The sequence below is a fragment of the Hydra viridissima genome, unplaced genomic scaffold (genome assembly GCF_058129835.1).
Source record: "Hydra viridissima isolate aposymbiotic clone 2 unplaced genomic scaffold, HvirCarnegie_v1 scaffold_3, whole genome shotgun sequence".
Lineage (NCBI taxonomy): Eukaryota > Metazoa > Cnidaria > Hydrozoa > Anthoathecata > Hydridae > Hydra > Hydra viridissima.
In genome coordinates this window covers 10445502-10472414 of record NW_028324302.1, presented here as the reverse complement: position 1 = coordinate 10472414, position 26913 = coordinate 10445502, and the positions used below count along the sequence as shown (strand labels likewise).

The following is a 26913-nucleotide window of genomic DNA, read 5'->3' as shown; positions in this document are numbered from 1 at the left end:
TTCGTGCTCAGCCTGATAGGTTACAACAGAATATGTCCAAAGGCTCCAAGAAATCTCGGTGAAAGGCTCCAATTTGACGAAATAATCACAGAATTGACATTACAAGCAAATTCTAAGCATTTCTGTGCATTTGTCGCAAAAATCGGTACTTACCACTGAATTGCTTGATGCCCTTGGGCATTTTTTTGCTCAGCCTGACAGAATACAACAAAATAGGGCCAAGGGATCCAAGAGGAGTCGGTGAAAGCCTTGAATTTGGCCACATTTTGCCCAAATTTCGACGTTTTGTATGGAAATTGAGCCAAAAACGGGGTTTTGTCGCCAAATCCGGTACTTGCCAGCCTCTCTGTTGATTGTCTTTGTCATTTTCGTGCTCAGCCTGATAGGTTACAACAGAATATGTCCAAAGGCTCCAAGAAATCTCGGTGAAAGGCTCCAATTTGACGAAATAATCACAGAATTGACATTACAAGCAAATTCTAAGCATTTCTGTGCATTTGTCGCAAAAATCGGTACTTACCACTAAATTGCTTGATGCCCTTGGGCATTTTTTTGCTCAGCCTGACAGGATAAAACAGAATATGGCCAAGGGATCCAATGGGAGTCGGTGAAAGCCTCGAATTTGGCCACATTTGGCGCAAATTTCGACGTTTTGTATGGAAATTGAGCCAAAAACGGGGTTTTGTCGCCAAATCCGGTACTTGCCAGCCTCTCTGTTGATTGTCTTTGTCATTTTCGTGCTCAGCCTGACAGGATACAACAAAATAGGGCCAAGGGATCCAAGAGGAGTCGGTGAAAGCCTCGAATTTGGCCACATTTGGCCCAAATTTCGACGTTTTGTATGGAAATTGAGCCAAAAACGGGGTTTTGTCGCCAAATCCGGTACTTGCCAGCGTCTCTGTTGATTGTTTTTGTCATTTTCGTGCTCAGCCTGATAGGTTACAACAGAATATGTCCAAAGGCTCCAAGAAATCTCGGTGAAAGGCTCCAATTTGACGAAATAATCACAGAATTGACATTACAAGCAAATTCTAAGCATTTCTGTGCATTTGTCGCAAAAATCGGTACTTACCACTGAATTGCTTGATGCCCTTGAGCATTTTTTTGCTCAGCCTGACAGGATACAACAGAATATGGCCAAGGGATCCAATGGGAGTCGGTGAAAGCCTCGAATTTGGCCACATTTGGCCCAAATTTCGACGTTTTGTATGGAAATTGAGCCAAAAACGGGGTTTTGTGGCCAAATCCGGTACTTGCCAGCCTCTCTGTTGATTGTCTTTGTCATTTTCGTGCTCAGCCTGACAGGATACAACAAAATAGGGCCAAGGGATCCAAGAGGAGTCGGTGAAAGCCTCGAATTTGGCCACATTTGGCCCAAATTTCGACGTTTTGTATGGAAATTGAGCCAAAAACGAGGTTTTGTCGCCAAATCCGGTACATGCCAGCGTCTCTGTTGATTGTCTTTGTCATTTTCGTGCTCAGCCTGATAGGTTACAACAGAATATGTCCAAAGGCTCCAAGAAATCTCGGTGAAAGGCTCCAATTTGACGAAATAATCACAGAATTGACATTACAAGCAAATTCTAAGCATTTCTGTGCATTTGTCGCAAAAATCGGTACTTACCACTGAATTGCTTGATGCCCTTGGGCATTTTTTTGCTCAGCCTGACAGGATACAACAGAATATGGCCAAGGGATCCAATGGGAGTCGGTGAAAGCCTCGAATTTGGCCACATTTGGCCCAAATTTCGACGTTTTGTATGGAAATTGAGCCAAAAACGGGGTTTTGTCGCCAAATCCGGTACTTGCCAGCCTCTCTGTTGATTGTCTTTGTCATTTTCGTGCTCAGCCTGACAGGATACAACAAAATAGGGCCAAGGGATCCAAGAGGAGTCGGTGAAAGCCTCGACTTTGGCCACATTTTGCCCAAATTTCGACGTTTTGTATGGAAATTGAGCCAAAAACGGGGTTTTGTCGCCAAATCCGGTACTTGCCAGCGTCTCTGTTGATTGTCTTTGTCATTTTCGTGCTCAGCCTGATAGGTTACAACAGAATATGTCCAAAGGCTCCAAGAAATCTCGGTGAAAGGCTCCAATTTGACGAAATAATCACAGAATTGACATTACAAGCAAATTTAAAGCATTTCTGTGCATTTGTCGCAAAAATCGGTACTTACCACTGAATTGCTTGATGCCCTTGGGCATTTTTTTGCTCAGCCTGACAGGATACAACAGAATATGGCCAAGGGATCCAATGGGAGTCGGTGAAAGCCTCGAATTTGGCCACATTTGGCGCAAATTTCGACGTTTTGTATGGAAATTGAGCCAAAAACGGGGTTTTGTCGCCAAATCCGGTACTTGCCAGCCTCTCTGTTGATTGTCTTTGTCATTTTCGTGCTCAGCCTGACAGGATACAACAAAATAGGGCCAAGGGATCCAAGTGGAGTCGGTGAAAGCCTCGAATTTGGCCACATTTGGCCCAAATTTCGACGTTTTGTATGGAAATTGAGCCAAAAACGGGGTTTTGTCGCCAAATCCGGTACTTGCCAGCCTCTCTGTTGATTGTCTTTGTCATTTTCGTGCTCAGCCTGACAGGATACAACAAAATAGGGCCAAGGGATCCAAGAGGAGTCGGTGAAAGCCTCGAATTTGGCCACATTTGGCCCAAATTTCGACGTTTTGTATGGAAATTGAGCCAAAAACGGGGTTTTGTCGCCAAATCCGGTACTTGCCAGCCTCTCTGTTGATTGTCTTTGTCATTTTCGTGCTCAGCCTGACAGGATACAACAAAATAGGGCCAAGGGATCCAAGAGGAGTCGGTGAAAGCCTCGAATTTGGCCTCATTTTGCCCAAATTTCGACGTTTTGTATGGAAATTGAGCCAAAAACGGGGTTTTGTCGCCAAATCCGGTACTTGCCAGCCTCTCTGTTGATTGTCTTTGTCATTTTCGTGCTCAGCCTGATAGGTTACAACAGAATATGTCCAAAGGCTCCAAGAAATCTCGGTGAAAGGCTCCAATTTGACGAAATAATCACAGAATTGACATTACAAGCAAATTCTAAGCATTTCTGTGCATTTGTCGCAAAAATCGGTACTTACCACTGAATTGCTTGATGCCCTTGAGCATTTTTTTGCTCAGCTTGACAGGATACAACAGAATATGGCCAAGGGATCCAATGGGAGTCGGTGAAAGCCTCGAATTTGGCCACATTTGGCGCAAATTTCGACGTTTTGTATGGAAATTGAGCCAAAAACGGGGTTTTGTCGCCAAATCCGGTACTTGCCAGCCTCTCTGTTGATTGTCTTTGTCATTTTCGTGCTCAGCCTGACAGGATACAACAAAATAGGGCCAAGGGATCCAAGAGGAGTCGGTGAAAGCTTCGAATTCGGCCACATTTCGACGTTTTGTATGAATCTTCGTTTTTTCAATTTTGCGTTTGTTTTTTTATTTCTTTTTTTCGTATTTAACTTATGTGGCCACTGTAAGTTGTGTTAGATTTATATTATTGACTCTCTTTTGGCTAGAAACCCCTCTCTGTAGTCCTATCAAACTTGAGACTGTTGGTCGGTTTTTTTAAGATATCTTATGGATGTCTGTTTTATTCTTCCTTTGTGCTTCTCTGTGAATTCCTAATTTAACCGATTTTGTTTATGATCTTCTTTTATAACTATGACCAGCTCAATTTTAGGGAAAGAAATTTAATAAAAAACTTATTTGTTAACTGTCCTTCAATACTATCAAGCTAATTATAGTACTTTCATCGGATTATATTATACGAACTGTTCGTTTTTATTTTTATGAGATTAAAATATGCAGCTATACTGTCATATATTTGGGTGATAATAGTAAAACACATATTTATTCGTGTCATATATATATATATATATATATATATATATATATATATATATATATATATATATATATATATATATATATATATATATATATATATATGTAAAATAGAAATAGTTTACACCAACAATACATATGTTATTGAAAGAGAAATTTAATATTATAACTATTCATTATTTGTAGATAATAGGTTTGACACGGAACTGTCTGTATATATGGCTAAAATGTTAGGAGTGTCTACTAATTCAAACCACATTTGTATTAAACTCCTCAACGTCATGCATTGAAATATAGTTCATATTCACACGTTTTTTTTGAAGTCGTGTATTCTTTAGCTGAACTAATGCTCGAAATGCAATAACAACTCTTTTGATCATGGAAATCTTTACAGCATCTGCAAAAATACATGAGCACTTTTAGTAAGTAAGAAAAATTCAAATGTATAATAAGAAAAACAAAAAAAGGAGCAACAACTGTTTAAAGATAATCAATGATTACAACATTGAATAACATAAAAGTATTCTAAAACACAATAAAAACAACTAATAACATCAACTTTAATACAAAGAATTTAAAAAGTGTAAGGAAAGTGTAACAATAAAATATAATAATCAATTACAAAAATGAAATGTGATCAAAGGAATTTTATGATACAACCACATTAACTTTAAAGTATATGAAAGATAATAAACAACAACAATAATTACAAATATTGCAAAATATATTAGAAATCTTAACTAACATTAGCAACAACAACAAAAACCCTGCCTGAAAAACAGAATAGAAAGACAACATAGAAACATAGAAAACATTACAAAAAAAAAAAAAGAAAAAGAAAAAAAACTTAAAAAAAACTATTGTCTAAATGCCGGGGAGGAAGATGGTGAAAGCTCTAGACTTGCAGAAGGCATCCTTAATTATTACTTTTAAAAATTCTCTTTTAATAAATAGGCTGCACAGCATTACCGAATCATTTTCATAAAGTAAACACAAACACCGTGAGAAAATCGATAAACCATAAACAACATAAACATTGTAAAGAAATACTAGCACGTCTAAGACAGATTTTGTACCCCGGTCATTCAAGCTAGCTAAAGCAACTCTGTAAAACAGCCAAACAAAAACTCAAAGAATCAAAAACAAAACTTACTCAGTTTACTCCTGATATTTTCAGATTTTGAAACTTGTATCACAGAAGCCCTTTTTATGTGTATTTTCAAAGCCTGCTAACGTAGGTGTATTTCCCATAAGTAGCTCATTAGGGCAGAACTATTGTTGGAGAATAGGCATTTGTGGCAGAGGCGAACTTCTAAGCTTATTGTTTGCCTTAACCAGTAATACACTAGGAATCGGCCCACGTGAATGTACCAATTTCATTCTATAGACGCTGGATCCGCACAAACCTAGGAATTTTTGACATTCACGTGACCAAAGGGGAGGGGGTTTTATCATGGAATTATTTAACCACCTCTCTCTACCCCTCTCGCTCCCTCTCACCCCTCTTACTACAGGTTTATTCGTCGTACAACCGGAATTTTTTGTGCAGGCCTATTTTTTTACGGTTGTAGAGAATTATTTGTTTAGATTTGTTTTTAAAAGAAAATCCAATGTTGTTTATGATATATTGTGAATTATTCTTACATGATGTAATGAAAACAAACTTGCATAATTTAAGTGTGGAGTTTTAGAATTCATTTAAAGCAAATAATAGATATTTTTAAATTTTAGATAAAGTTTTTATACCGTGCCAAAAAAATGAATATATATATATATATATGAATGAATATATATATATATATATATATATATATATATATATATATATATATATATATATATATATATATATATATATATATATATATGCATATATATGCATATATATATGTATATATTTATATAAAACGAAGAAACAACAACTATGTATGGTACTTAAAGTTTCATGCCTAGCGGCAATCATCAGCCATGAAATACAAATCAAAAAATCTATCGATAGATAGTTGTTGTTTCTTCGTTTATATATATATATATATATATATATATATATATATATATATATATATATATATATATATATATATATATATATATTGCTCTATTTATACAAAATATTGAGCACTCTTATACGAACAGGAGATATTGTATTTGAAAATAATACAACTTGAAATAGCTATATATATATATATATATATATATATATATATATATATATATATATATATATATATATATATATATATATATATCGGGTGAAGCTGGTAAAGTATCAGTGCATCAATTTCCAAGTGATAATGTTGAGCGTGAAAGATGGATAAAAGCCATTCCAATCTCTAATTTAGTTGTTACCAATAATACTGTTATCTGTGAGTTATACTGGCCTCCATGTTTTGAATTATTTACAGTACGTGGAGGAAAGCGTTGATCAAAAAATTGCTCCATCTCTTTGGCTGGGAGTACCCTTGTCTCAAATTCCAACTGCTGTTTCAACTCAAAGAACTACCATAATATCTTTAAGTGGCATTAGAAATACATTATATGATGAGTTTATAAAAATCTTAGCTTAGAAACATTTCATAATGGAATTAAGCGTAATGTTTCTATTTTAACAATCAATCTATTGATAACTGTTGACACCTGGTCTATGTTTGATAAGATACTTGACTTTTAAGTTCCTTTAAAATGGACAATAAAAAAGAAGCAATTTTGCAACATATTTCATTTATGGGACAAAAAAATAATTGGAGATAAAATTTATACATCAAACATAGTTATATGCTCATTTTGCATATTTTTTATCATCAGGAGATATAAGGCCAGAAGGATAAATTTAATTTCATTCTATGGACGCAAGATCCACAACATTCTGACATTTTTTTAATATTGTCATTATTTTTATGTTTTAAAGTTTATTTTAATTTTATTATTTATCACTTACTGTTGTTAATAGTTTTATCAAGCTCTAATTTTTTTTTTCTTTTTTTTGTTATTTTTACTTGTTCTTCTGTATTATTTTTTTCATCTGTTTCAGTTGTTAAATTTTTTTTTTTCATATATACAGTTACTATGCTTTTATTTGTTGTTACAGGGCTTTTGTTGCTGTTGGTGTTAGTTAAGGTTTCTATTTTACTTCGTAATATTTTAAATTATTGTTGTTGTTTATTATCTTTGTTATACTTTTAAGCTAATGTGGTTATGCTATTAAATTCCTCTTATCACTTATCATTTTTGTAATTTATTATTACATTTCTTGTTTATTGCTTTTGTAAACTTTTTAAATTCTTTGTATTAGTGTTACTGTTATTTTTTTTTTTTTATTGTGTTTTAGAATCTTTTTTTGTTATTCAATGTTGTAATTATTAATTATCTTTAAATATAGTTGTTGTTGTTGTTTTGTTTTTTTTGTTTGGATTGTGGTGGATTAAAAATTCCAACAGATATTTCTTGCCAATAGACATTTTAAAGTTACTTTGTTAACATTTTTAAATTGAGCTTGCATTTTTTTTGTAAATTTTTTTATTCAAGTTTGAGTGTTTTTCATCATAATTATAACTATCATAATAAAATCTACTTTATTGCTATTGCTTAACATTCTAAAATAATAATGTATTATTTTAATAATAGTATGCTACCATTTAACAGTTTAGTTTTATTTTTTAATTTATTGATAATTTATTATGAAAAATTTTTATAATTGTTATGAGTGAATGAGGTATCAGATGGTACGAATTATATGATGCATCATGTGGTCATTTTTTTTAAAAAAAAAAAGAAAAGTTTAGCATGTAAATAATATTTATGTTATGACAAAGTTGCTTATAATTATTATTAAATAATATTTGTATGCACTTTTTTCATCTTATCAAGCAATTCATGTGTATATGTTTGAAACAGAAATAAGTAAGTGAATTGTTTTTTAAAAAAAGGAAATTAAAGCAAACAACATTCTTTTATAAATTTTTAAATTCATTTTAAAAATAATTGCATTTAGCGTTTTGAGGTATCATGGGGCCCAAAAGAATATCTGTATGTTTTGTGGTGCAGTAAAAAAATATCTAGCATCAAACTTTACATTGCCTTCACAAATATACATAGACTGTAGAAATGGACATATACTGTTTATATTCATTAGCAATGATGAATCACACAACTCAATAAGCTTTATGGCTTCAAGATTTATAAAAGTCATATTAAACTTCTTGTTAGAGAATCAAAATATGGGCTTGCAATTTTTTAAGAGGTTCTAAACATTTTATTGACTTTTACAATGAGCCTTTCTTGTGTCAAATAACAGTATTGTCAGCAACGCATTCATTTCAGTCAACCACAAATTCAAGTAACACTATTTCATCTTTGTCAGTTAACGCATCTCCTAAACATATAAGTGTTTTATCTTTATCTGATTCAAGACCACTATTCAGACTAAGAGCTGACCAGCTGTCTCCTAGAACAAAAGTCGTAAAATGACAGTTTAGTATTTTGGCAAATGATATTACTACCAAAATATGAAAGCATAGAGAGGATGTGAAGGTGTTAAGGGAAAATGTTAAACTAAGGGCAAGATTTAAACATCTCAATGAGGCTATTGCTCACAAAAACAAGATAATTAAAAGTTTGAGAAATAAATAAAAACTCTAACATTTAAAGTTCGTTGTAAAAACACAGTATGCTGACAATTATTTTTCTTATTTTTATTGTTGTAATGTTTTTGTATTTCCTTGTTATAATATTATTGTTATTTTTATAACTTTTGTTATAATTGTTACTCTTTTTTTATTATTATTGTTACTTTTTTATACATGATGTATATTTTTATTATTATTGTTTTTTGTTATTCTTATTATTATTCTTATTTTTGTTCTTATTCTTATTTTTGTTAATGTTATACTTGTTCTTATTGTTATTTCTATTCTAATTGCTATTTCTATTCTTATTGTTATTATTATTCTGTTTTTCTATTTTTAAAATTTTTCTCATTATTCGTTGTTATAATTAATTTTCTTTTCTTTTATTTTATTACTTATATTTATATTTTCATTTAAAATATTCCTATTATTATTATTATTATTATTATTTTTCTTCTTATCATTTTTGTTAATATTCATGCTTTTACAGTTGTAATTTTTATTATTTTTGTTATTGTATTGTGATTTGTGATACTATTCCTTTTATTATTGTTGTTATTTTTATTAATAGTGATTTTATATTGTCTTTATTCTTCATTTTTTTAAAATTGTAATTATAGTTAAATTTTCTTTTTGTTTTTGTTATTATTGCACTTATAATTATCACTTTTATTGTTGCTTTTTTTTTTCTTCATATCATTTTTTTTTTTTTAACTAAATTTGCTCTTCATATTGTTATTCTTTTTTATTGTTCTTCTTCTTATAATTCTCATTATTGTTATTATACTTTTTATTATTCTTCCTCATTTTTTTTGTCATATTTTGTAACTGTTATATTTTCTTTTTGTTGTTATTATGATTATTATTGTTATGATTATGCTTCTTTTTTGTTACAATTATTTTTAATTTTATTTTGTTTTTATTAAATATGTTCTTACTGTTATTCTTTTTATTTGTCCTTTTGTTTATATTCCTCTTACTGTTAATATACTTATTGTTATTTTTGTTCCTCTTTTTTTTGTTGTATATTTTTTAATTGTTATTTTTCTTTTTATGGTTATTATAATAATTATTGTTATAGTTATTATTTTATATATCATCATTATTTGCGTTATCATTATTCCTGTTATTTTTGTTTTTCTTATTTTCATTATTACAATTACTACTTATATTTTCATCATTGTTTTTGTTAATATTCATTTCATTATTTTCTATTTTTTATTATCATTATTATTCTTACTGTTACTATCCTTGTTATCATTTTTTTAAATCTTTTTGTTATTAATTTTGTTATATTTGTTTTTTACTGTTTTATTATTATCATTATTTTTATAATTCTTGTTATCCTTACTACTCCTTTTATTTTTGTTGTTGTTTACATTTACATTTTGTATATTTTTATTGTTGTTTTTGGTAACAGCTAGTTTATCATCTAATTCCTAATTTCAGGTGATTTTTGATGACTATTTTTTTTTTTTTTTTTTTTTTCATAGTCCATTATAAGTCTGTTTCATTATGATTTAGTATGCAAGTAGTTTACTCATAAAATATTTCTATTAGATAAAGTAGAAAGGATTTAAATTTTTATTAGAAAAAGTAGAAAGGATTTAAAGTAGAAAGGATTTTAATTTTTAAATCATTTATATTTTGTTTGTTTTAGTTTTTCTTTTAGCAGTTTTATTTTTGTTATATTATTTTTTAGAAGGAAAATAGGGGTATAGATGTTATTTAAAGTTATACTAATGCTATTTCCATAAAATGGTTATTACTACTTTAAAATTTCTGTGATGCTATTAACTATATTTGTTCTTTTTTAGAAAATTTAGAAAAATAAATTAAAATTTTGTGCCAACATTGTATGTAAAGGTTAAATTTTGTTATGAGGATTACAGTTCTTATGAAAAAAAAAGAAGGCAAAGAGTATTGTTTGTAAATGTATATTTTGTATCTTTTTACATTTTCTTGCGTCATTTTTAAAATTTTTGTTCGCACACGTTTATCGTTTGCATATATGCTTTTTTGATATGTATGTGTATGTGGTAATAAGTGCTTTATAGTTTTTTTATCAATGTGTTTTTATAATAATGTAAAGTGTTTTTTTATTGTTTGTGTATGTGTTAATATGTGTTACATAATTGTTTTAAAAATGTGTTTAAATATGTATATAAGGTATATATTTAACCCTAGATACATATTTAAACACATTTATTGTGCTTATGGTTGGTACATATGTTTGTATTATATTGTTTCCATGTTTTCAAAGTGCTGTGACTTGGTAAACATCTACCTGAAAATCAATTAGTGTTTTTAGAGAAGGAGCAGAATGGCTTTAGATCATGCAGCTCAATGTGATACGCACCTAGCAGCATGATTTAAGTTAAACACTGAAAATGAAAGAGCACATTGCTATTCGTATGTAGACATTCCTTATCACTTTATATTTAATGATAAACATTGTAAATGGAAGGTTAGACAAAGGGGTGGTAATAAGGTGATAGTAAGAATGTATAAAGTTGATCCAACTGGAGAATTGTTTTTTCTTAGACTGTTACTTTTGCAAGCAAAGGGAGCAACATCTTGAGAGGATGTGCGTACTGTTAATAGTATAGTACTTGAAACGTTTTATGAAGCATGTGTTTTGAAAGGTTGGTTGCAAGATGACACTGAATGGCAAAATACACTTTCTGAGGCAGTTTTAACACATATGCCAAAGCAAATTAGACAGTTGTTTTCAATTATTTTGACCTTTTGTGAACCTGACAATCCTTTACATCTCTGGAATCCATACAAAGCTTTTATGATGGAAGATTTCATTCACTGCTCAGTCCCACTTCTAATAGCTGAACAAGCTACTCTTCATCAAATTGAAAAGATTATTAATCAAAGTGGTAAAACGCTGGCTGATTACAATCTGCCTGTTATTGATGAGTTTATAGGCTTAAATCTAGAAAATTTTGATGAAAATGTTCAACAATCTATCGACAAAGCCAATCGCATGAGACTGCTGCCTAATGTCTATCAGTTAAATGTATGTAATGCTATCCTTGCTGCACTGAATGAGCAACCAAGTGTAGAAAATCAACATTCTAGATTGTTTTTCATGGATGGAGAGCTGGTAGTGGAAAAACCTTTACTTATAATTATTTGATTGCTGAAACCATAAGTAGAGGCTTTAAATCTGCTACAGCTGCATGGACTGGCATAGCAGCAACTCTTCTTACAAATGGATCTACATTGCATGGCTTATTAAAATTCCTGTTCCAATATTGGATAATAGCACATGAAGTGTAACTCTTAACTCTATACACGGGCATTTTTTAAGACAAGTTAGTTTGTTTTTGCTTGATGAAACATCCATGATACCTAAACATGCCTTAAATGCAATTGATAGGTTGTTAAAAGATATTTGCAACAACAACTTTCCGTTCAGAGGAAAAATCATTCTTTTTGGTGGTGACTTTAGGCAAATTCTTCCTGTTGTGAAAAGAGGACAACCAGCTGAAATTGTAGAATCGTGTATAAAATGTTCTTTGCATTGGCAATGGGTGCAGAAGTTTGCATTAACTAAAAATGTGGGAGTACAAGATGGGGAAGGTGAATTTTCCCAATGGCTACTAAAACTTGAGAATAAAACAATACCTGTCAAAGAGGAGGATCCTTTTAAAGGATGCATTGAAATAACAAATCAGTGCATTATTAGAGAAAATGAATCGATTGTTGAAAAGATTTTTGGAGATGCTGATCAAAATGATTAAACGCGTGATTTTAACACCAACTAATGTTGATTCATTATCAATCAATGAAGAAGTGCTTGAATGTCAGGTGAGGTCAAAATTTATTTAAGTGCTGATCAAGTTGATACTGATGACCTTAATGAAAGAAATAACTTTCCTGTTGAGTTTTTGAACAGCTTAACTCCTTGAGGTATGCCACCTCGTTGTTTGAAATTGAAAATTGGTTGTGTATTTATGCTACTTAGAAATTTAGATCTCAAAGCTTGGTTATGCAATAGTACTCGAATGAAAGTTTGTGCTCTTCAAAGTAGTTATATTGATACAGAGGTTTTGACAGGTGTTTCTGGTGGTAAACAGGTTTTTGTTTCTCGAATTCAGATGGCTCCATCAGATTCTAATTTACCTTTTGTTCTGAAACGTTGTCAGTTTCCTGTCAGATTGGCTTATTCAATGACAATTAATAAAAGTCAAGGTCAAACATTTGATAAAGTTGGGGTATATCTCAAAAAACTGTGTTTCTCTTATGGTCAACTATATGTTGCATGTTCAAGAACTAGAGCATTTAATAGTTTGTTTTTTAAAATTGATAAACATCTCATTCAATTGTATGGTAGGTGAAAAGTGTTACTTAGATAATGTTACATTTTCTAATGTTCTTAATTTATAGTCTTTAGGTTTTCATTTCGAAAACTTACTGTTTGTAGGTTGTGAGCACATTTTGTATGTATAACTTTATTTACTATTTTAATATTTTTTTTCATAGTTTTTGATAAATATATCTGTCATTTAATATTGTTATAAAATGTGTTTATATGTGTTATATAAAACCATATTTGTTTATAGTTGTATATATGTTTAAATTATGTTGTTTCCATGTTTTCAAAGTGGTGTGACTTGGCATTATGTTGAGCAAGATTGATAACCTTGCCAGCCAAGCGATGTACTTATAGCAGAGGTGTGACTTGGCAGCATTTAGTGCCAGGCGGTGTTACTGCTTTAGAGCTAGGTTGTGTTGTCTAGCCTTTTTTAATTATTCTGGAAACACATAATAATTTCTGTTAATGTTTAGCGTAATGTGTATTAGAGGATGCAACCTTGATCTTTAAATCTAGGGTGTTTTAATGTTCTAAATTTGAAGCAATTGAATAACTAATATTGAACATAAAAACAGATATACTTTTATGTATTTATATGTTAAGTAAAAAGATAATCATAGTTAACTTTAAATTGGTTTTCTAATTCATATTTTAATTTGGTTTGTTATTTTTGCTGGATTTTAGGATCAAGGGTGTAAATATTCTATTTTTATGTGTTATTGTTGTGATGTCTTGTGTTGATATTCGTTTTTAACAATAGACACCTTCACATCGGTGACTATTGTTAAAAACGAATAATAGGTAGTTTCATTATTGGAACTTACTGCTTTTTCTATTTACTAAAAGCCAAGATAACATTATGCTAGAAATGTTATCTTGGCTTCTAGAAATTTATATCTGAATTTGTTTTTTTTTTTTGTTTTTTTTTTCTTTTTTCTTTTTAGTATTGTTAATCCTTTTGTACTTCGAAATAGATTTTATAGTTACATTTTCGACAAATATTTATATTATGTCAAAATAGGTTACTATAAATAGGTAAATCAATTTTCAGTGTTTATGTGGTGTTTTTTGTTGTTGTTGTTGTTATTGTAATTATGGTATCATAATTCCGTTTTTTTTTTCTTTAAGAATTATGCATGACGCATTTATACAATTTATAAAAAGAAACCTGATTACCTTTCACTGTAAATTTTTGTCAGTTCTTTTTAAATCTTTTTTAATGAGGGGGGTGAATATTGTAGTTTTGCGCATTTGTCAAATATCGAGTTACTTAAATTTTATAAGGTGTTTAACTAATTAATTAGCTTACTTTGCATTTGCAACACTTTTCAGGAAAGAAAAAATTCTTATATATGTTAAATTCTTATATATATTAAAAAGAAAAAATTATTATACATGTAAATCATTGTTTTATATTTTATCATTCTGGTAAAAGGTCTTCATCAAAAACTTGATTACTCTTAATAAAAATAACTCTATTCTCCTGACCACCATTAAGGCAAAAATGGAGAAGGGAGGTCCTTTATTAGTGTCAAAATATTTAAGAGAATTAAATTTCGAGTAACAAAAGGAATTTTTAGTAAATGGTAGCAAATTACCGTTTACTAAAAACTATTGAAACAAAGAGGCCATATATAAATATGGTCAGATTAGTGTCATATATAGTAATGGTCAAATGTTCAGTTATTTTTAATAAATTTATTTAGTTGTGTGCATTTAACGTTTTAAAGACAATTTCCTTTTTTAAAGAAACATGTATCAAGGGGATACCAAAAAATGAGTAATCATGTACAACTTACGTTCGCTTTATATTAATCTTATTAGTTAAAGTTCATGTTATAAAAAATATAACAAGAATTTAGCTTAACTTTTTCGTCAATTTAAAGCATGATGAAGTGTTATTATTTTGTATCAGTAACTAAAAACATATTGTTTTGAACTTAGTAATGTCGAGGAAAATAGTTCTGCCTTTCACTTTTATGACCTATGTCAGTTGTAAATTACTCAAATAATGTTAAATAATTGGTAAATTATTTTACCTCCGCATACTTTTTATTTTAATTTTACAGATGTTTAAATTTTTTCAAAATGAAGGCGTTTTTCTAAAAGGGTGTTAGTTAAGGTTTTGCAACTTTAAATTGTGGAAAACTGCCACTATAAATTAAGTAACAGACTGACCATAACCAGTATTACAGGTTGCTTTTTTGCTAGTTTTTATTGTTATTGTTAATGGTATTGGTATTATTACTATTATTATTAATATTATTGTTATCATTATTGTTATTATTATTGTTATTATTATTGTTATTATTATCATTGTTATTATTATTATTATTATCTTAATATAATTAGTACAGAAATGCTTACTGTTTAATGTTTAACGTCGTTTCATCATTAGTTCCTAGGCTTTGAATTAGTTACTAGGCCTTGGAAGAGCGCGTTCTGCAAATGCACGCGGCCATTGGAGAAAGATCCTTTGAGCGAGTTAAAACTTTTTTCCTTTTGGAATTTAGTTATTAGTTTAGATATATTACATAAAGAATCATCTTAATCAATTATATATTTCAATTATATAATTGAAGTAAGTATATGAAATCGTTATATATACATTTTTATCAGATAAAGAAGAAAGGATTAAAATTTTTATTAGATAAAGTAGAAAGGATTTAAAGTAGAAAGGATTTTAATTTTTTAAATTGTTTAGATTTTGTTTGTTTTAGTTTTTCTTTTAGCAGTTTTCTTTTTATTATTTTATTTTTTAGAAAGAAAATAGGGGTATGGATGTTACTTGAAGTTATACTAATGCTATTTCCATAAAAGGGTTATTAATACTTTGAAATTTCTATGATGCTATTAACTATTTTTGTTCTTTTTTAGAAAATTTAGAAAAATAGATAAAAATTTTGTGCCAACACTGACAACGCATGTCAGATGTTAATGTATGTAAAGGTTAAATTTTGTTATGAGGATTACAGTTCTTATGAAAAAAAAAAAAAAAAAACAGAAGAAGGTAAAGAGTATTGTTTGTAAATATATATTTTGTTTACTTTGAATCTTTATAAATTTTCTTGCATCATTTTTAAAATTTTTGTTTGCACATGTTTATTGTTTGCATATATGCTTTTTTGATATGTATGTGTATGTGGTAATAAGTGCTTTATAGTTGTTTTATCAATGTGTTTTTAAAATAATGTAAAGTTGTACAATAATGTAAAGTGTTTTTATGGTTTGTGTATGTGTTAATATGTGTTATGTAATTGTTTTAAAAATGTGTTTAAATATGTATATAAGGTATATATTTAACCTTATATACATATTTAAACGCATTTATTGTGTTTATAGTTGGTACATATGTTTATATTATATTGTTTCTGTATTTTCAAAGTGCTGTGACTTGGTAAATGTGTAGAGCAAGGTTTGTCAACTTTGCCAGCCAAGTGATGTACTTTTAACAGAGGGTTACACAATAGTGTTTAGTGTCAAACTGTTACTGCTTTAGGTCTAGCTGTTTTCAAGCCTTTATTATTATAGATTATTCTAAAAATACATAATAATGTATTTTAATAACATTTTGCGTAATGTTGTTATTTATGTTTTGTTATATATGAATGTTACCTTACTTAAGTTATATTATAGATACATATTATATTAACTTATGGTGTGTGCTATTGTTGTGTGTTGTTGCTGTGATGTTTTTTTTTGTTATCTTTTGAGTTAATAGACTTTGGCTTATCTTCATGTTGATGTCTATTGTTAAAAATGGTAAATAAGAAATTTTTTTAAAAATCACTGCTTTTAATCATTCACTAAAAGCCAATACAAATTATTTTGCCATATATACAATTTGTTTTATCTCAATTTAATTTTTTGTCTTTAGTGCTGTTTACTACATGATTTTGCTATGAATATTTTGGAATCATGATGTTCCAACATAAATTATTTTGTAAAAGCTAACATGAAATAATAGTATTTTGCAACTACTACTCTGGTAAATCACTACAGCTTTTCTCTATAATTTACACTAATTTTCGTTTTTGTATGTAATATTTTTCTTATTTACTTATTCATTACATTTTTTATTTTAGATTTATCAGATGATGTGTTTATGTGGAATAGAAGAATGTAATATTGTAAAGTTTTGTGAATTTTTTTTAAAACGTTTACTAATAATTTTATTTGAAGAAATACTATAAGTTTGCAAAAAAGGGTTTACAACGTTTTTTTTTTTAATTTTTCTTTGTTAGCAGTATGTTTATTATTACAATTGCATGTTTTTAATAATTTTTTTTATTATTATTTGCTATGCTAATTTTTTTTAAAACATCTTTTAGCTGATATATATATTTTTTTAAAGTCATAAGACTATTGTATAATTTATCTTAAAGGACAGTCTGTTATATTTAAAAATTATTTGTGTGTGCTATTTAGAATAGAAAAAAAGTTATATAGGAAAGATCACAATCTTCAGGATTCTTTAAGATTTTTCGTACTACTTTCAATATCAATTAAAAGTGAATGGATGATATTAGGCTAGAAGCAGATATTAGTGTAGAAAATGTAAACGTTAATAGGCAAGTTAATCGTCACAGAAATGAAAGAGATAGGCTAAGGCGAGATGAAATTAATAATCAACAAAATGCTAGATATGCTGCTCGGCAAGCAGTAAGTTATTCAAACCCAAATGAGGAGAGCTTGGTTAGGCGAGCTGAAAATAATCGTCGCAGAAATGAAAGAGATAGGCTTAGGCGAGATGAAATTAATAATCGACAAAATGCTAGAAATGCTGCTCGGCAAGCAGCAAATAATTTGAACCCAAATGAGGAGAGCTTGGTTAGGCGAGTTGAAAATAATTGTCACAGAAATGAAAGAAATAGGCTAAGGCGAGATGAAATTAATAATCAACAAAATGCTAGAAATGCTGCTAGATACGAAAGAATGCATTGTATAGCAAGAAGTAATACTATTCCAGATTATAATTATTTAGGAGAAATGAGTTATATTTGTCAGCATTGTGGTGCTAAGAAATTTCTTGATGAAACACATTTTTTATGTTGCCATAATGGAAAGGTAGTTTTGTCGCAACCTTCATCATTTCCACAAGATTTAGAAGATTTATTTAAAGGAAACTATGCAGATAGAAATGCCAATCTGAATTTTTTAAAATATATTAGAAATTATAATGCCTGTCTTTCTTTTGCTTCATTTGAAGCTAATGTAGTTCAACCCATGAATCATGGGCCGCCATGTTTCAGAATATGTGGTCAAGTTTTTCATCGTATAGGTAATCTAAGACCAAATCAAGATGTTCCGCCGACATATTGTCAACTATGCATCTATGGTCCACTTGCAGCAGTAAATTTTAGAATGCAACAACGTGGTAATGATCTTTGCTTAAATGATTTAATGTTTCAATTGCAAACTATTATTAGTGAAGAGAACCCATTTGCTCTTGCGTTTAAAAACATGGCTGAAGGCTATAATCTCCCTTCACATAATGAAGTTGCAGTTGTATTTGTTGGTGAAGATGGTGCACCACCTGCTTCCAGGGAATTATTATTATTATTATTATTATTATTATTATTATTATTATTATTATTATTATTATTATTATTATTATTATTATTATTATTATTATTTTTATTATTACCATTATTATTATTACTATTACTGTTATTATTACTGTTATTATTACTGTTACTTTTGTCATTGTTTTTATTAGTAGTACTATTATTATTATTTTAATTGTTAAAATTATTTCTGTTATAAATATTTACATTTTTCTAATTGTTATCATTATTACTTTTCTTACGATTTCTTTTAATATTAGTGTTATTATTGTTTTTATTGTTTTTTTTATTATCGTTATTTTTGTTTTTGTTATTAATTCTTTTAGTATAATTATAATTTTTCTTTTAGATAGTTACTGTTATCATTAGTTCTATTTTTTGTTTATTGTTATTAATGTTTTTATTAATAATAATATTATTTATTATGTTAATGTTATCATCATCATTTTAATTACTATTATTATCATTGCTATATTAAAATTCTTTTTATTATTATATTTATTGTTGTTATTTTTTCTATTATTTTTTTTGTTTCTTTTATTCATATTATCATCATCAGTGTTATAAATATTGCTTATATTATTATTATTTTTTTAGAATTTTTATTATTATTATTTTAACTTTTATTATAATTATTATTGTTTTTTAACTTTTTTTTTTTTTTTTTTGTTATTCCTTTTGTTATTGTTAATTTTTTTTTTGTTTTTTTTTTGTTTTTTATTGTTACTATTATCATTTTTACTTTTTTTATTATTATTATTAATATTCATATTTTTGTTTTTATCATTTTTGTCATTATTTTTTTTGTTATTTTTAATAGTTATTTTGTTTTTTTAATCTATTTATTGTTCTTGCTAATATTATTATAATTGTGTTTTTCTCTTTTTTTGTTGATATTATTTTCCTTACTTTGATTATTCTTAATGTTTTAATTTATGTTTTTGTGTTATTTGCTTTATTTTTGTTACATGTTTCTTCGTCTTTTTTTATTTTTTTTTTTTTTATTTTTATAAACTTGTTTTGTTTTCAAATTCTTTTTGTTTTTTGCTGTGGTCAAAATTTTTATAATTATTATTATTCTTTTTATCATTGTTATATTTGTTCTTACTATCATTTTTTTTGTTACTAATTTTTTTATTACACTTTTTATTATTAGTTCTTTTCATTGTTTTTTTTTTCGCATAAGATTTTTTTATTTTGGTTATTTTTATTTATATTGTTAATCTTTTTTTTGTTATTGTGAATGTTATTATTTTTCTTTTTGTTTTATCAATATTATATGTTTTATTTAATTTGAATTATCAAAATATATCTGAAATACATTTTATAAAATGAGTGAATTAAATTTACATTTTAGTTTTCAAATTTTTTCTATAAAGTTTCAAGTTTTAAATAGTTTTGTTGCTCTTGAATGCATTTTTAATATTCCAAGTCATTAAATGCTTAGATAAGTTTCTAAAAAGCCACTAATGTGCTTTAGATAGTTTAAGTTAAGCTTTTTAAAATTGTCCCCCACCCTTCCTCTGAAATTGGTCCTGTTGACACCTTTGTTTAAAGTTTAAGCAAATGAAGGAGTGTATTATGAAAAAGCATATTGTTAATTTTTTGTATTTCTATTTTCTCTAAAGAAATATATATTTGAGTTAACAATTTTAGAAATGAAATTGCAAAACATAACATTAAAATCTGTTAAGAAAATAATGTGGTAAGCAAATATGAAAGAAAAATATATTCAATAAGAATTTCATGTGGTTATCATTAGCAGCTCTATTGCAAATATTTTGAGAGAAAAATTAAAAAGTGTTGCAATCCTTTTGAAATGCAAAAGGAAAAGTAAAAAGACTTCTGTAAAATTTAATCTAACTTTTATTATAGTTACAGCAGATCTCTTATGGGAATAAAATGGAAAATGTTTTGTGAAGATTTATAATAGTTGTTAAGATTTTTTTTAGGGAATTTAAAGAATTCCCTTGACTTTTGCTTTTATAAGAAAAGAATTTAAATGTAACCCTGGGTTTGAATACATGCAGCAAACATTACAAAAGAGCAGTTGAAGCTGATGAAGATTTTACTTGACAGGAAGAGTGGGAGTCACAAAGTAAGAAATGTTAAAGTTTAATACTTTTATATGAATTACTTTGGATTTCACCAGCAAAACAAAATTGTGAGGATATTATCAGACAGAGTTGCTGAAAAGGTTTTGTTAGCATATAATATTGGAGATGTTTCTTTAACATCACGAATAAACAGCACCATTTCAAACAGTAACATAAAGATAAAGATCTAGACAGTTTAATGTATGAATTCAAAAAAAAATTAATTGATTGACTCCTAACACTATAAGGTGCAAATGTTAACACTTGCAACAAAATCTTGGACATATAAAAAGGCATCAAATTACTTTGAACTGTCTGATTGTCTTTTTCTAAAGTTAAAAAAGATAAACATGAGCAGAGGATTTTATCATTGCCAGGAAAAAATCTAAAAAACCATATTATACCAGAAACAGTCAAATTAGTGATAATTTTTTATCAAAGAAATAAGTTTCTAAGAAGGATGCCAGGGAAAAAAAGACCTAGTATTAAAAAAAACCCAACACATTCAAAAAATGTTATTTCTACCTCAATCTTAAAGAATTACATGTTGCACATTTACAAAACACATCTAAAAAAGACTATCCTAATGTCAATGTCAGTTTGTCAAACTTTGCAATCTGAAACCCAAAGTGGTGCATTTCAGCTAATGTCTCAGTTAGTCTCAATATAAGTGCATACAAAAAATCTTCAAAATGCAATGCTTCTCATGGATGCAATTATTTGGAATAAAAGTTATAAGGATTTTATTTCTGTAATTGTTTGTTGTGTTAGAAATGCTGTATGCTGCACCAATTCGACCAATCCCCAGGTATTCAAGCAGGTGTTTAGTACAAGAGTTTATAGGCAATTAGCTAAGAAAAATTATTCAAAGTATTCAAGCAATAGCAGACCACTGACTATACAACACTAGTGTTGCAAATACTGCCACTCAATAATTTTAATGACTTCTTTTGCAGTAGCATCGAAAAACACAAAGTAATTCCTTAAAAAAAACTGCTAAGAAAATCTTAATCAAAAGAAATGAATAATTTTTGAAGATTTTGCTGAAAATTATCATTATATGTAGTCCAGGATGAGGTTAAAAGTTATCACTGGAGCAAAAGTTATTTGTCACACTTTTTCACTTGCACTTTACTTTATAGAGAAAACAAAAATCTTTTTGTTACTTTTCAGAAAATGTTGATCACAACACAGGGTTTTTTTAAAAAAATTTAAGAATATAAAATTAGATATGTAAAAGAAAATTTATCTGATGTGTCTTGTGTAAAGTACTTTTCCCATGGCTGTTTGAAAGCAATAAGTTATAAATAACAAGCATTGATGCAATTTCTGAAGTATTCAATATTATTCCAAAAAAGATAATGGTAAAGAGTTTTTTTTAAACATTAAAAAAGTTCTTAACAACATTGAATAATACACTGTTTTTGAAACTCAAACTTATGGTCTTATCATTTAAAATGATTTTTTAGTAAAGTTTTCATAATATTTTTTCTTACAAATTATGAAGATAATCTAGAAAGCATGTTTGTTGTGTTAGCATCTTTTTAAAAAAGATGATCTGCTTTTTTTTTATTATTTTATTTTCTATATCAACATTCTATGTACATTTTGATAATAAATTAACCATAACCTATTGTTTTTTGTTCCTTGTCTTTAAAGACTCTGTGTGGGAAAAACTGGAAAGAATAAGAAACCTTAATATATTGATATAGTTCTTTTATGAAATACATTAATGGGTAATTCTTTAAAAACTTTTATAACATCATACTTTGAAAAAATACTGTAAAACATTTTTTTTCGTTAACTAGCAGTTACAGTATTTTATGACACACTTAAAAGTGCATTTTAAGTGTCATAAAATACTGTAACTTTTTTTTTTTTTTTTCTGAATCTGTAGAATTATGTAAAGTTAATTTTGCCATGAGAAAGTTGTAAAAAATTTTAGATAACATTTAAAAAATAACTTGAATGAACTTTATCTTTTTCAGTATACATTATGAAATATTGTGTCAAATTTGATATTAATGTTGTGATACTCCTTTGCAAGTAATCTCCCAGAAAGTAGTAATTTTGGTACAGAATTTAAATGCCTTTTGTTGTTTTATGCCTGCATTATTACTAGGATAATACTACTGAATATGTGAACTTTAGTAATGAGATATAGTCTTTTGCACCACCAATTGTTAAACTATGAAAACTGTATTCCACTACAGAAATTAATATTCTTCTTACATAATTTTAGGCTTTGAATTTCTGCAACTGAAGTGACTATTATGCTTTAATAACTAAATGTTTCTAAATCTAACTTTTTTTAGGCAACTGGAGCTGATCTAACCAAAGAATGATCCAAAATGGTAACCATACTGTAATTAATTATTGAAATTAAGCAAAATAGTTGTGAAGATCTTAACAGTTTTTTTATCTTTCTTATAAATTTTTACTTTAATTTGTTTTTAGGTTTAAGTAGTGAGTATTTGATAAATCTGCATTTAGTTAGTTAAATTGTTTAAACAGTTTCTATCAGCTTTAAAAATTTTTTATTTGCATATTAACTTTCTTTAATGCTTGAGCTTTTTTTTTCTTCTTCAGCATATGATATCTAGTAAGATATCTGGAACACCCTATTTTGATGAGATTCTTGATTCATCTTTTCTTAGTTGTTTGACTTAAGTGAGGGAATAACTGCCGATATTACAGACCGCGTACGGGTTCTTAAAAAAGTGACTAGCTTGAGATCAATTTTTAATTGCCCAACAATTCAAAAGCACCTGGAATAAATCATTTTTATTGATCGGTTTTTCGCCTTTCAATTGACGATCGAATTATTCTCAAAGATGCTCTGATGGATTTAAATCTGAGTTTTGAGAAGGCCAGTCCGAATAAAAAAAAATCTTTTCAAATGGAAAAATTTTTTATAGAATTTCCCAAGTAGCAACGCTCGTATGGGCCAGTGCCGGCTACGCCAGTTCTGGAGATCCATTTACGGGACATTAAAGTTCCATGAATGGCATGCCGGAGCCGATATGAACTATTGTTGTACCGTAAAAGATTCACCAGAGTTGGTTTACCAGATAGCAACTGTCATGTGGTCCTTTTGCGGCATCCCAGTCCTGGGTATTTAATAACGGGCCGATTACAGGTTGCACGCCAGAGCCAGTTAGCCACAACTGGACCACCGCTTAAAACATAACTGAATAGTGTATACGGCAATTTTTTTTAAACCGTTTTTTAGAATAAATTTGATAAAATAATGTACAAGTTCTCAGTAAGACTATGTATAGTTTTTATTTTTTTGGTTGGTTTAAATTTATTTTGTAAAATAGTGAAGAAAAAGTATTTAAGTTTTAAATTTAGACCAAAGAAACCTAGTTATTATATAGGTCTAAAATGATAATTGCTAACCAACTTACAACTGTTGGGAGCTGCCAACATAGTAATTTATTAATTGCTTGTGCAGAATTCTCAAATAATAGTAAGAATAACAGTAAGTATAACAGTATAAAATATTAATAAAAAAGTATAGTAGATGATTTAAATGTTTCTTTATTTAAAAATTTATTATAATACATTATGAAAAAACTTAAGGTCTTCTTACATGCACTTATATCTTAAACTAGAAGGGATTATTCCTAAATTTTAAGGGAAAATTATTAACATTTAACTTTTTTAAGGGAAAATTATTAACATTTAAAGAAAAATTTTTCATCTGTAAACTTATGTATCATACATTTTCGGATAACATACAGAATGTATATTTTATTCTTAATTTGTTTAGTAACAAGTAATGTGTTGTATTCAACTACGAAGGATGATGTATATTTACAGGAGCATTAAGAAAAAATGGTCTAACCAAAGATGCATCCGAAAGTGGCATCCTAAAAGCCATTGTTCACTATTTGGCAGGAGCTACTTAGCATAACGGTGGCAGAAAACAAAGAGCCATAAAAAAGTCTGCTGCGATAAATAGCTTTGAACATTTTTAAATACCAATCGTTGGTAGTATGGTTGCTATAATTGCAACCTGGCATAAATTATGTACACGGATTGACTTTACATTTTAGTTCTAAATAATTCTTAAAGGGATTTTGATGATGACACAAATGATTTATCAATAATAATAATAAAAATTGTAATTTAGGTAGCCCCTTATAAAACATTTCTGAAGAAATTTAAATGTATATAAATCACATATTTTTGGTATTTTTATATAATAATTTATGTGATATATTATAAATGTGTCATAATTTATATCATATATATTACATTAATAATTGACATTATATATAATATAATAATTAAGTCAAAATGGTTTGTTTTTATTAACGAATTCTTCTTTGTAAGATTTATAAATAGCATTTGTTCGTTGAATTTGGTTTTATTTTGATGAAGGAATTTATATGTATTTTGTTTCAAACTTCCAAATCGAAAAGAGAGATTTAACTTAATGGTATTTTCTCTATTCCATTAATAAGGAACATTTAAATGGCAGGCTTTAATAATTTGATTAAAATAAATTAGAAATCTAAAACTTTGTTTTCATATTTGAGTGATATGTACATGCAATATGTAAAACTGATGAAGAGGAACGTTATAATATATGGATATATAACATAAAAGATGAACGTTATTATATATATAATAACAGTTAATCGTCATTATTATAATATATAATATATTATAATAATGGCGATTAACTGTTATACAGTGGTTTGATGTGATAATATATATATATATATATATATATATATATATATATATATATATATATATATATATATATATATATATATATATATATATTTCATATATGAACTTCAATAAATACGAATTCTCTCAATACTAATTTTTTATTTTATCTAAGAAATTTTCGCTAGATTATTGATACTAGCATCTTCAGCTTTAATTACAAATTATTAATTAAATTAAATTACAAACAAACTTTAACGGTAATGTCACTTTTTAATGGCTTCTTTAAACTTCGCTTTAATTGGGCTTCTTTAATATTACGTAGGTATAAAAAGTATGGCGTCCAGAATTGCGTTTTTGCATATTGACCGTCATCTAAATTCATACCTCCATTTTTAGGTCCGCATTTGTTGAACTGAATTTCGATTGCCTCTCGAACTTTTCTTTCAAATTTTTTGGGTTCTACTTTTAGCGTCTTTACTTGATCCCATTTTATATTACATGAACGTTTAATTTTATGATGGCCAATTGCAGATTGTTCTAATTTTTCTTCAAAAACATTTTTTTGGTGTTGTTTTGTTCTTGTTGCTATTTTCATTTTTGTTTCGCCGATGTATTTTTGTTTACACTCGCATTCTATTAGGTATACTCCGGTATGGCTTTTTGATGGTAGTTTTGTTTTGTTGCGCGAAGTTAGCAAAGATTTAAGATTTGCACTGGATTTAAAGACTGCCCTGTAACCTGCTTTCCTAAAGATTTTTCGAAGTTTTGGTGATAATATTGGGATCCACGGTAGTGATATAGTTGGCATAGTTGCTTCGTTGTTAGATAAAACTATTTCATTATTTGAGTGTCGTTTTTTTATAACAATATTTGCAAGGTCTTGTAATTTCTTCTTTTCGTATCCATTTTCAGCAAACACATTTATTAGGAAATCGATTTCTTTATTTAAAAATTTTTCAGAGCAAATTGATAAAGCTCTATGAATAAATCCTTTAAATATTCCTTCTAAGATTTTTGGATCATGGTTTGAATTGGGCTTAACCTGAATATTTGTTATTGCTTTTTTTCGATGTATGTTAAAATCATATTTACCTTTTTGATTATTTGTTATTTGGATGTCTAAAAAATTTAATCTTTTGTTTTCATCTTCCAATTCAATTGTGTATTTGATGGCATGATGTTGACTGTTTAATATTTGTTGAAAACGGATGGCATTATCTTTATTTGTAAATCTTGCGTGGCTATCATCTACGTACCTGAAAAACGATTTTGTTTCTAACGGTGGATTAGAATGAAGCGCAATGTTGATTGCTTTATTTTCAAAAAATTGCAGGAAACCTTCCGCAAGTACTACCATGAGTGAAAGTCCTATTGGACCTGAATCTACAAGTTCGTGAATTTCTTCATTCCATAAAAAATAACATTTATATAAACACAGTTCTATTAGTGATTTCATTTCTGAAACGCTTAGTTTTGTTAGTTTATTTAAATTTGGGAAGTGCTCTAACATATCAAGAAGAATTTTTGTAGCCTTTCCCAGAGGAATTGATGGATATAAATTGACAACGTCATAAGATACTTGTATTTCATCATTTGATATATTCCAAAGTTTAGCTGTTTTTACAAAAGTTGACGAATTTTTTAACTTTGTTATGTTTTTATCTAAGATTGGTAAAAATATATTTACTAGATATTGTGATATTCCATAACTTGGTGTCCCGATGTTTGAAACTACTAATCGCATAGGGTATGAT

General features: G+C 28.2%; 2 protein-coding genes and 1 long non-coding RNA gene across 6 annotated transcripts; all 3 read left to right on the top strand.

Annotated features, from left to right (window-relative positions):
* The first annotated feature begins 11181 nt into the window (after positions 1-11181).
* LOC149890958 (uncharacterized) lies at positions 11182-12858 on the top strand. The gene has a single exon (XM_090082288.1). The coding sequence runs from the start codon at positions 11182-11184 to the stop codon at positions 11623-11625; it is 444 nt and encodes a 147-aa protein (XP_089938414.1). The 3' UTR covers positions 11626-12858.
* A 2408-nt stretch (positions 12859-15266) lies between these two features.
* LOC149890957 (uncharacterized) lies at positions 15267-18651 on the top strand. Of its 3 annotated transcripts, XM_090082287.1 has the most exons (4): positions 15267-15388; positions 15570-16569; positions 16685-16795; positions 16893-18651. In XM_090082287.1, the coding sequence occupies exon 4, from the start codon at positions 17323-17325 to the stop codon at positions 18547-18549; it is 1227 nt and encodes a 408-aa protein (XP_089938413.1). In that variant the 5' UTR covers positions 15267-15388; positions 15570-16569; positions 16685-16795; positions 16893-17322; the 3' UTR covers positions 18550-18651. The 3 variants fall into 3 exon arrangements, with proteins under 3 accessions (XP_089938413.1, XP_089938412.1, XP_089938411.1); XM_090082286.1 differs by lacking the exon at positions 15267-15388 and having other exon boundaries at positions 15483-15817; XM_090082285.1 differs by lacking the exon at positions 15267-15388 and having other exon boundaries at positions 15483-16569.
* A 151-nt stretch (positions 18652-18802) lies between these two features.
* On the top strand, positions 18803-23834 carry LOC149890956 (uncharacterized). Of its 2 annotated transcripts, none has more exons than XR_016450836.1 (3): positions 18803-20472; positions 22786-22824; positions 23060-23834. It is a non-coding gene; the product is annotated as an uncharacterized LOC149890956 (long non-coding RNA). The 2 variants fall into 2 exon arrangements; XR_016450837.1 differs by lacking the exon at positions 18803-20472 and adding an exon at positions 20479-22543.
* Positions 23835-26913: the final 3079 nt, after the last annotated feature.